The sequence below is a fragment of the Bombus terrestris genome, chromosome 11 (assembly GCF_910591885.1).
Source record: "Bombus terrestris chromosome 11, iyBomTerr1.2, whole genome shotgun sequence".
In the NCBI taxonomy this organism is placed as follows: domain Eukaryota; kingdom Metazoa; phylum Arthropoda; class Insecta; order Hymenoptera; family Apidae; genus Bombus; species Bombus terrestris.
The window spans coordinates 14,772,566-14,785,234 of NC_063279.1; the positions used below are offsets into that span (position 1 = coordinate 14,772,566).

The 12,669-nt window shown below is 31.8% G+C and overlaps 2 protein-coding genes across 3 annotated transcripts in view; one reads left to right on the forward strand and one right to left on the reverse strand.

Moving 5' to 3' along the window:
• LOC125384639 overlaps positions 1-12,669 on the forward strand; it is a 225,330-nt gene that overhangs the window by 14,888 nt on the left and 197,773 nt on the right. For both annotated transcript variants that reach the window (XM_048409926.1, XM_048409925.1), the window contains exons 15-17: positions 11,970-12,096; positions 12,300-12,400; positions 12,491-12,604. In XM_048409926.1, coding sequence (XP_048265883.1) covers positions 11,970-12,096; positions 12,300-12,400; positions 12,491-12,604 — 342 coding nt within the window. The remainder of the gene's footprint in view (positions 1-11,969; positions 12,097-12,299; positions 12,401-12,490; positions 12,605-12,669) is intronic.
• LOC125385913 (40S ribosomal protein S6-like) lies at positions 5,860-11,239 on the reverse strand. Its single transcript, XM_048409932.1, has 5 exons — positions 11,098-11,239; positions 8,109-8,313; positions 7,898-8,043; positions 6,283-6,483; positions 5,860-6,181 (listed from the first exon to the last, which is right to left on the reverse strand). The coding sequence occupies exons 1-5, from the start codon at positions 11,101-11,103 to the stop codon at positions 5,984-5,986; spliced, it is 756 nt and encodes a 251-aa protein (XP_048265889.1). The 5' UTR covers positions 11,104-11,239; the 3' UTR covers positions 5,860-5,983.

Here is a 12,669-nt window from a genome sequence, read left to right on the forward strand (position 1 = left end):
ATGTAACGTTATACGTTGTAACGGTATACTACATAACGTTATACGTTATATCATAATGTTATATAACGTTACACGTTATAACGTAATTCTATACAGCGTTATACGTTATATCGTAATACTATATAACGTTATACGTTATATCGTAATGCTATACAGCGTTATACTTTATATCGTAATAGTATATAACGTTATAAGATGTATCCTAATACTATATAACGTTAAACGTTATTACGTAATAGTATACAACTTTATACGTTATATGATAGTACTATATAACGTCATACGTTATTACGTAATAGTATATATCGCTATACGTTATATGGTAATAATATACAACGTTATACGTGATATGGTAATACTACATAACGCTATACGTTACTACGTAATTGTATATAACGTGATATGTTATTACGTAATAGGATATACCGTTATACGTTATTACGTAATAGTATATCGTTATGCGTTATTACGTAATGGTATATAACGTTATACGTTATTACGTAATAGTTTATAACGTGATACGTTATTACGTATTAGTATATACCGTTATACGTTATATGGCAATAATATACAACGTTATACGTAATATAGTGATACTATATAACGTTATAGGTTATTACGTAACAGTATATAACATTATGCGTTATTACGTAGTAGTATATAACGTGATACGTTATTTCGTAATAGTATATAACGTGATACGTTATTACGTAATAGTATATATCGCTATACGTTATATGGTAATAATATACAACGTTATACGTGATATGGTAATACTACATAACGCTATACGTTATTACGTAATAGTATATAACGTGATAGGTTATTACGTAATAGGATATACCGTCATACGTTATATGGTAATAACATACAACGTTATACGTAATATAGTGATACTATATAACGTTATAGGTTATTACGTAACAGTATACAACGTTATACGTGATATAGTGATACTATATAACGTTATACGTTATTACGTAATAGTATATAACGTTATACGTTATTACGTAATAGTATATAACGTGATACGTTATTGCGTAACAGTATACAACGTTATACGTGATATGGTAATACTATATAACGTTATACGCTATTACGTAACAGTATACAACGTTATACGTGATATGGTAATACTATATAACGTGATACGTTATTACGTAACAGTATACAACGTTATACGTTATATGATAGTACTATATAATGTCATACGTTATTACGTAATATTATATATCGTTATACGTTATATGGTAATAATACGCAACGTTATACGTTATGTGGCAATACCATATAACGTTATACGTTATTACGTAATATTATATATCGTTATACGTTATATGGTAATAATACACAACGTTATACGTTATGTGGCAATACCGTATAACGTTATACGTTATTACGTAATAGGATATACCGTTATACGTTATATGGTAATAATATACAACGTTATGCGTGATATAGTGATACTATATAACGTTATACGTTATTACGTAATAGTATATAACGTTATACGTTATTACGTAATAGTATATAACGTGATACGTTATTACGTAACAGTATACAACGTTATACGTGATATGGTAATACTATATAACGTTATACGCTATTACGTAACAGTATACAACGTTATACGTGATATGGTAATACTATATAACGTGATACGTTATTACGTAACAGTATACAACGTTATACGTTATATGATAGTACTATATAATGTCATACGTTATTACGTAATATTATATATCGTTATACGTTATATGGTAATAATACACAACGTTATACGTTATGTGGCAATACCATATAACGTTATACGTTATTACGTAATATTATATATCGTTATACGTTATATGGTAATAATACACAACGTTATACGTTATGTGGCAATACCGTATAACGTTATACGTTATTACGTAATAGGATATACCGTTATACGTTATATGGTAATAATATACAACGTTATACGTGATATAGTGATACTATATAACGTTATACGTTATTACGTAATAGTATATAACGTTATACGTTATTACGTAATAGTATATAACGTGATACGTTATTACGTAACAGTATACAACGTTATACGTGATATGGTAATACTATATAACGTTATACGCTATTACGTAACAGTATACAACGTTATACGTGATATGGTAATACTATATAACGTGATACGTTGTTACGTAACAGTATACAACGTTATACGTTATATGATAGTACTATATAATGTCATACGTTATTACGTAATATTATATATCGTTATACGTTATATGGTAATAATACACAACATTATACGTTATGTGGCAATACCATATAACGTTATACGTTATTACGTAATATTATATATCGTTATACGTTATATGGTAATAATACACAACGTTATACGTTATGTGGCAATACCGTATAACGTTATACGTTATTACGTAATAGGATATACCGTTATACGTTATATGGTAATAATATACAACGTTATACGTGATATAGTGATACTATATAACGTTATACGTTATTACGTAATAGTATATAACGTTATACGTTATTACGTAATAGTATATAACGTGATACGTTATTACGTAACAGTATACAACGTTATACGTGATATGGTAATACTATATAACGTTATACGCTATTACGTAACAGTATACAACGTTATACGTGATATGGTAATACTATATAACGTGATACGTTATTACGTAACAGTATACAACGTTATACGTTATATGATAGTACTATATAACGTCATACGTTATTACGTAATATTATATATCGTTATACGTTATATGGTAATAATACACAACGTTATACGTTATGTGGCAATACCATATAACGTTATACGTTATTACGTAATATTATATATCGTTATACGTTATATGGTAATAATACACAACGTTATATGTTATGTGGCAATACCATATAACGTTATACGTTATTACGTAATAGGATATACCGTTATACGTTATATGGTAATAATATACAACGTTATACGTGATATAGTGATACTATATAACGTTATACGTTATTACGTAATAGTATATAACGTTATACGTTTTTACGTAATAGTATATAACGTGATACGTTATTACGTAACAGTATACAACGTTATACGTGATATGGTAATACTATATAACGTTATACGCTATTACGTAACAGTATACAACGTTATACGTGATATGGTAATACTATATAACGTGATACGTTATTACGTAACAGTATACAACGTTATACGTTATATGATAGTACTATATAACGTCATACGTTATTACGTAATATTATATATCGTTATACGTTATATGGTAATAATACACAACGTTATACGTTATGTGGCAATACCATATAACGTTATACGTTATTACGTAATATTATATATCGTTATACGTTATATGGTAATAATACACAACGTTATATGTTATGTGGCAATACCATATAACGTTATACGTTATTACGTAATAGGTTATACCGTTATACGTTATATGGTAATAATATACAACGTTATACGTGATATAGTGATACTATATAACGTTATACGTTATTACGTAATAGTATATAACGTTATACGTTTTTACGTAATAGTATATAACGTGATACGTTATTACGTAACAGTATACAACGTTATACGTGATATGGTAATACTATATAACGTTATACGCTATTACGTAACAGTATACAACGTTATACGTTATATGATAGTACTATATAACGTCATACGTTATTACGTAATATTATATATCGTTATACGTTATATGGTAATAATACACAACGTTATACGTTATGTGGCAATACCATATAACGTTATACGTTATTACGTAATATTATATATCGTTATACGTTATATGGTAATAATACACAACGTTATATGTTATGTGGCAATACCATATAACGTTATACGTTATTACGTAATAGGTTATACCGTTATACGTTATATGGTAATAATATACAACGTTATACGTGATATAGTGATACTATATAACGTTATACGTTATTACGTAATAGTATATAACGTTATACGTTTTTACGTAATAGTATATAACGTGATACGTTATTACGTAACAGTATACAACGTTATACGTGATATGGTAATACTATATAACGTTATACGCTATTACGTAACAGTATACAACGTTATACGTGATATGGTAATACTATATAACGTGATACGTTATTACGTAACAGTATACAACTTTATACGTTATATGATAGTGCTATATAACGTCATACGTTATTATTATTACGAAAAAGCTGAAACGAGCACAACGAACGGCCCTGTGCATAACAACGACGGCATACCGTACCGTCTCCCACGCGGCACTTTGCGTGTTGACCGGGAATCTCCTGATTTACGTAAAGATAAAGATGCTCGGAGAGACCTACGAGAGGAACAAGATCCATGAGTCCAGGATTGGCGCTGATGACGGCTGCAAGCTGAAGGAGGAACTGGAGGCGATTCGCAAGAAGGCCCAAGAGGAGTGGCAGAAGGAATGGAACAGCTACAAAAAGGAGAATGTCACGAAGAAATTAATACCGAGTGCGCTGCTATTTACCAAAAAGAAGATGGACATCGATCACCACACCATGCAGCTTCTAACCGGGCATGGGAGCTTCGGTGTCTATAGGAAGAGGATTGGCAAGGACAGCGACAGCAACTGTCTCAACTGTGGAGACCCTAACGACGATGCAGAGCACGCCCTCTTCGCGTGCCCGAAGTGAAAGGACAGAAGGATCGAGCTGGAGAACGCTCTTGGCGAGAAGATAGGCGTGGACAATCTGATCGCCACGGTGACCGCCAAGAACGAGAGCTGGAATAAATTCAGGCAATTCTGCAAGACCGTCATGTGTCACAGGAGGGTGACAGCGAGGGCCTGGGAAGAGGCAAGGAGGAGAACGAGTGAAACAACAACTACGCGGAGCAATGAAGGCAAGAATACAAAAGAACGAAAAACCGCAGAAGGAGATCAGCCCAGTATCCTGAACTGGCTGAGAAGATGACATGAGCAGTAACTGCCCGAAGAGGTAGATACAACGGGGCACGAAAGGACAACCCTGATGACTGCCGACAGGTTTTACCGGGGTTGTCTGCCCTCAAAGTGGAGGAAGAAGGAGGAGGGGTTTTTAGTGGGTATGGCAACGACATCCGACCGACTCCCACATAACCCAGTGACGCGGGTTACGGGGCATGCGTAATAGCATTTTCCCCTCCTCACGCAAAAAAAAAAAGAGTGATGTAGCCATCGCAAAGTTCATGGGCATCACCACCAGCACGTCATACTAAAGAGAGGAACAGAGTCCTACGACCGTACACGGAACGCCCTGCACCGTACCGAGAGGTATCCATGACCATATCGAAGACATCGCACAACATCTGCAAGGATAGGACAACAATCGGCTGACGCTTTACCACGTTAAGATCTATAATGTTATCTCTGGTAAGGGTGTATTGTAGCGGCACTCGACAACAAATACCGCTACTCGACACTAACTAAGCAACCAACTCTAGGTTTCGAACGTTCGGGACCCGGGTTCGATTCCCGGCGCCCGTGATCCTATTTTTCTTCCACGCATCAAAATGGAAGAATAATTAGCAGTATCCCAGCAGCGACATCTACAGCCGGCAATTACTACTATCACGGACAACATATACCACCTCTACAATACTAATTAAGAATAATATTAAAATAACCATTGATGTTGATGATGACCTCTATAATTCCACCTTAATCATTTCAGAAACTTTAAAAATTACTAATTGCTTAAAATGATAAGCTTCTACCTTACGTATATGCTGTATAAATTTAGACGAGTATAATAGTGTATATATGAACATTACGAATATGGAACATGTAAGTGATATTACAAAAAGACAAGATATTACAAAAAAAATATAAATATTTATTAGGCTTATATACAGCTAATATTTAATAGGTTTATATACAACATATTTGTACACAATTTGTTAGTTTCATATTGTATTGGACGGTATCATTGCAGTCTTTTACTTTTGAATGGCGGGTGCAGACTGACTGCCCGATTTGGAATCTCGTATAGAAGCACTACGTCTTCGCTTTAGTTCTTCTTGATGTCTATTCTTAGCTTCCTTTTGCCGTTGTGCTAACAGCTTCGCATATTCTGCTGCTTGTTGCTTGCGAGCCAAGCAACGCTTCGTCTTTAGAGCCAGTCTATGCCTCTTTCTCTATATAAACATATTTTTATTTTACTATAAACTCCATACTTTTGAAAAATTTTAACTGAAACAAAACAACAATATAAATATAGATACATATATGTACAAACCTGGAGTGTAAGTGGGGTAATAAGACGTTGAATTTTAGGGGCTTTCGACCGCTGTGGTTTGCCCTCTTTTTGAATTGGTCGTTTCACAACGAATCGACGGACATCATCTTCCTTCGATAAGTTAAATAGTTTGCGAATTTTGCTCGCTCTCTTGGGTCCTAAACGGCGTGGGACTTCCTTGTCAGTTAAATCCGGGATATCCTGTAAGAATTTAATCAACTTATACATTAAATGCTTCTTAGCATTAAAAATGTTCTTTAACACGTTCACGTGGGCGTTGCAATTTGTATTTCTCGCCGTGGGGCAGCACTCGTATGGATTATTATTTGAAGGCCACATGCAATTCATAGATAGCTGTTATACGAGTGTGCCCTTGGTTGAAGAAAAAAACTTTGGCAGAAAAAAACATTTATTTGTGGTACTGTAAAAATAAACAAAAAATTTCTACCGCCACAAACGATACAAAAACAAAAACGGGGCCACATTGTGAATTTTGAAAATCGTAGCAGAGTTAAATTTTTTAAATGGATTGACAAAAGACCAGTTTATATGTTTACTACTTCCAAGAATCACATGTGTACAATTATTCAAGGAAAAAATGATGAAGTAAAGTCTGATATTTTTTTATAACGATGCAAAAAGGGGTGATGACTTATCCTATCAAATGACATCGTACTGTAGTTATTTACGGAAAACCGTTAAATGGTACAAAAAAATTATTATACAATTAATATGAGGGACTTGACTCATAATTCCGTGGTACATATATCAAAGATAATGTAATAAAGATATTAATATTTTGCAATTTAGAGAAAAAATTATTGTTCATCTTTGACCAATAATCACCACATTGCAGAAATGGCTATTGAAAAGCAAATACCTTCACAAAATGTTCACATTTTCTCCATTCACATAAAGGATCTGTAAGAAAGTCAAGAAAAAGAAGTAAGAAACGTTATAAATGCTTATATAAAAAAAATTAGAGATTATGCCATGAAAAAAAACTAAAAAAATGACGATATACTGCAATCATTGTGAGAGCCAGCCAGCACTTTGTTTCAAGTGCGTTTAAAAATTGCAAATAGAAATAAATAAACAATTAAGGTAAGGTAATTATAATATTGAATTGCTGTGTTTACTATCGAATTTTTGTTTTGTATGTTTATAATATTGAGATGAAATAAAATAAATCCTACTTCTTTTTCATTTAATAGACGTCAAATTTCCATTTAAATTTTCAAATATTTCAAATTGCGATTTTTTCTAGTTACTAAACGAACTACATTTTTGATGGTACGCACCATCTGATAGAACATTCAAGTGTGAGTCAAGTGTACGCTGCCTGATGCGAGACTCAAGCGCGAGCCACCGGTGATACGCGCCGGCGTGAACGTGTTAATAACTTAACTCACTGATCATTACATCCACAGATATGTTGACTTTTAGTGTATCGCTTATACACTGAGAAAAAGTATAAATTACATAACACAGTCTCCCAAATCAAAACACTATAGTTAATCTTCCATGTTTACGATAGTATCATAAGATAATAAGACAATTCTAAGATACACCCTGAAACATGGATAATAGATAGAAAGTACAGTCAAATTAATACCTTTTCTCCTTTTTTGACAATGACGAGAGCGAGTACTGAAAGGTTGGAATCGACTATGCATCCACGGACAGATTTACGTTTACGCTCACCATCACGTCTAGGTCTGTAGCATGAATGTCCTTTTGAGAGCAATAAACGTACGCGCCCTAGTTACAGGAATTTTTAAAAAATTAAAATCAAACGAAATTAGAATAAAAAATGCTTGTGTTACCATTAGTCAGAACGCCCTGTTTCATAGGAAATCCTTGTTTATCATTGCCGCCGGAGATACGAACGACATATCCCTTCCATTCGTTACCGAGAGCATCAGCCTCTACTTCTGCGCCCATACGCTTTTCATAAAAAATTCTCAGCTTATGTTCATCGGAGATTTCAAACAGTTTTTGACATCCTGTTGCAGGATACGATACGTTCAACTAAAAAACACAAATATTATACAGCATATGCAAAGATTTATCAGCTTTTGCCAGTTTATTTAATGTACGTAATCAAACAAAAATGTTATATATACATAGCCATATAAAGCTTTATTAAAAAGTTAAAACAAAAATTCAAAATACAAGGGGACTAGTAAGAAACTCGTTATCACTATGCTATAAAATAACAGTAGATACAGCACCTTGTAATAAGGCTTCAATTGATTTATACTTATGAAGCATTTTTTGCTTGATAATAGCCATAAAATATATTCACAAAGGTCGGCTGTTTATACTTGTAGAGTGAAATATAGGTTAAACGTCTAAGACATTTTAATGAGGTTATGCTTACTTTCGTAGTATAATAATGAAAATTGTAAATCTTAATGCTCTATATGAAGAAAATTTAGCCTCTTGCCTTATGATTTAAGTTCCAATAGTGTGTGCCATAAACAACAAGATCAGTCACATGTCAAACCAATTTATGATTTGGCTGAGTGTTCGTGTCTTTTTGTAAATGCATGTGTACAGGCACAATTAATTTTACTTTGCAGGATGTTTGATAAATAAATACTACCAACTGATCATTGAACAAGTAAGATTTATTATCTTGAAGTCAATAATAAATCTAATAAATCAATAACATTTTTATTACAATTTCTAAAAAAACATATTTTAAATTATGAACGTCTTGAAAAAATTTACAAAAATTTAATAATCTTCAATCGTGTGATATCTTTCAAAGCGTATTGGTACATGTAATGCAACTTTACATCTTTTGCACTCCCACGTTGTTTCACTACGTTTTTTATGTTTTGTGCATGCTTTACAAGCTCTTGGTGGCTTTGATTTCGATGGTGTTGGATCTATATGCTTGGGAAAATGACCCCAATGTTTTCCATGCAGTCTCTTTGGTAAATCTCCATTCGATAATCGTCCTTTTCGTATATATTCTGGTAATGGTACATTTTTTTAGTAATGATTGGGCTATTTCAATTCTATATTCAGCATAAGTCTGTTTTTTGTGAGTATTTATTTTGTTGAATAAAATGTACGAGTTAAACAGAGCAATATCAAAGCGGTAAAAGAAAACTTTTCGGTATCCTTTCATACATTTCCTCATCACAGGGAAGCATGCTAGCATTCGGTCTTGCCGGTCAATTCCTATCATTCTGCTATTTTGTGTTTTGAAGAAAGAATATAAATGTCTCGTATATCCTTCCATTTTAATGCCATTATTCCATTGCAGCTTCTCATTATATATTCACCCTTTTTTAATTTTACTTTATAAAAATCTTTTGGCATATTATTTCTGTTCCAGTGCACTGTTCCAACAACATTAGTTTTATTGTTAATTAAAGTTTTACACAGTTTTGGAGAACAATTGTTTAAATATAAAGTATGTCCTTTATGTAATATTGACTGTGATAGCTCTTTGACAACACTTTCAAATGCACTGTTACCAGAATTTATTTTATCACTACCAGTGTATATTTTAAGGTCATAGCAATAACCTGATTTTGACTCACATAATTTATAAAATTTTATACCAAATCTTACCCCTTCTGATGGATTAAATTGTTTATAGGATAAGCGTCTCTTATATTTCATCAATGATTCATTGATAGTAATGTTCTCTTGCATTGTATATACTTCTTTAAATCTTTGATTCAAAAAGTTTATCACAGGTTTTATTTTACATAATTTATCTGTATTGTTAGCCAAATTGTTATCTGCAAAATGCAAACATTTAGTTATTTGCAGAAATCTTTTGAACGGCATTGTTTTTCAGAAAATTGGAGTTTTTATAACTGCTTTCTTAGACCAATTCATTTGAATTGTTGGTTTTTTAACTTCAGCCATTATTATACATAGTGCAAAATATATTTTGATTTCACCACAGTCTATAGGAAACCAAGTTTTATCTATTTTTAGTCTTTTATTTTCATTGTTCATTATTTGGTTTGCGTATCGATTCGTCTCCATGACAATATTTTCCCAAAATATATTATCAAATATTATATTAAAAAAGTCTAATTCTTTTTTGTTTTCACCTAACTGATTCAAAATTGCCACTTTTATGCCAGGAATTTCTGTATAATTCCAGATTTTTGGATCATTAGTCTCTTCTTTCCAAATCCATAGCTGATTGTTGATGATTACTGTGGTCTTCATCGTCGGTATCATCTTCAATAATCAGTCGCTTACAACGTTTTCGTACAGGAAGTGAAATATCACTACTGTCACTATCATTATTTAAAATATCTATCAAATCACTTTTTGCAATGTTAGCTGAATTTACAATGTTCCCAACAACGCTTAATATTCTTTATGAAGTCATTTTTGAGAATAAATTTCTAATATTTTTCAAGAAAATATATTTGCATATCCGAATGCGGCCAAGAAAATTAGTAAGTATTTGTCGCGTGTAGCCCCAAGAACGTACCACGTCTCTCACACGTATTATTTACTTTTGGTCCGAATGACTTACCATGTCTCTCACACGTGTTATTTATATTTGGCCCGATCGACGTACCATATCTCTCGCACGATATTGTAGGATAAGGGGTTAAGTATTCTACATTTGGATATGACTTGCTTCATGCTACTTATGCCGAAGATAAATGAAATAAGTCTTATTTTAACATTGGTTAGGTATACAGATAAACGAATGTTTCATAAATTATATATATCTAAAATTACTTATAGCATTTCAATATATAAATTTTTATAGTAACTGTTTGTAATATTTGTTAGATTTTGAAATTATTATTGGATACGTACCTTCATTGTGAGAAGTATCAAGCAATGCAGCGAGCTATAAACAGAAAGACCGTATATCGCACAAGCGGACACTGAATGCGTAGTAGAGTGCGTGCACCGGATATCCGGTTTAAGTCCAATGAAATTTTAAAGTGAAAATAGCAATAAACAAACTCCTTATAAATCTGTAAACAAATCATATTGATACTTATGTTTTCATAGAAATTATAGCTTAAATTTTTAGTAGTAAATTAATTCATCAACGAATTACATTTCTCTGACAAACAGATGTGAAGAAAATTAATAACATTTCTTTCAAATATTTCAAATCACTAATGTATATGTACATATTTTATTATATAGAAAATATATAAATGCAAGAAGAAACATTATTGTTTCTTTATCTTTAAAAGATAAGTAAATATTGAAACATATTCTATCAACAGTATTATTTATACTGTTGTCTATTAGAAAGAACTAGTTTTTAGTTCTGGGATAGCTCTTTGGAAATATTAGAATTTTTGCTTAAATACATGAGTAAATAACATTATCATAATAGGTTGATCATACCTTATACGATATATGAATAATGGATAAATAAATCTAGACTAGAATCGCGTTTTACGAGTAATAAGGTGGTTTACACTATAACAATAACTGTCATTTTGCAGAAAGAGACGAAAGCAGGAGGGGGGCAGCGTTCTGAAATGCCGACTTGCGGGCGTGTGTGACATTTTGATGTAGAGTGTCTTTGATGATTTTCGTCATGTATTGATTTAATACATAGATATTTCCGAAAAAAGTTAAGTTTAGTCGATCTTTTCAGAGGAAAACAAATAACAATGAGCTATTTGAATTTAATGTAAAACATTGAATATATTAATTTTTTGTAGGAAGATGGATGTCGCAGTGATAGAAGTCCTTCAACAAGCGGGTAGTCAGGATCCCACTATTTTGAAACCAGCTGAACAAACTCTAAAACAATGGGAAACTGAAAGGGGATTCTACACTGCGTTATATGTAAGTTGCATGAATAAATGTAAAATAAATTTGATTAGATTGTAAGGAGGCAAAAATTTATTCCTGATCATTTTTATTTTAACTAGCATATATAAGCATATACTATTTGCTTATGTACGTAAGATTATTTTAGGTTATTTATTTTCATTACTAACGAAAGTCTAATTATTATATTGTGAGTAAAATATTAATAATTATTTCAGAATGTGTTTTCTAATCATTCCTTGAGTATCAATATTAGATGGATGGCTATTTTATGTTTCAAAAATGGTGTTGATAAATATTGGAGAAAAAATGCTCCAAAGTAAGTATTCTTTAACGCAATCAAATTTGGCTAATAGTATTAACATCTTAATGTAAATTAATTAATAAATAACATGCATTATTACTACAGTGGAATTGCAGATGACAAAAAGGAATTTCTTAGACAACGTTTAATAGTAAACTTTGAAGAACCTGTAAATCAGTTAGCTATCCAATTGGCAGCTCTCATTGCTAAAATTGCAAGGTAATTGATATTGATTAAATAATTTGCGTTTATTTTTCTCTCTGATTCATAAAATAAGTTAAACG

Bases quoted from the DNA above. Each gene is read 5' to 3' on its own strand.
- LOC125385913 (XM_048409932.1), bottom strand. The intron at 8,044-8,108 runs GTAACACAAGCA...TCCTGTAACTAG, and splicing joins ACAGGGCGTTCTGACTAATG to GGCGCGTACGTTTATTGCTC. The intron at 6,484-7,897 runs GTATTAATTTGA...AAATTCTTACAG, and splicing joins TTGTCAAAAAAGGAGAAAAG to GATATCCCGGATTTAACTGA.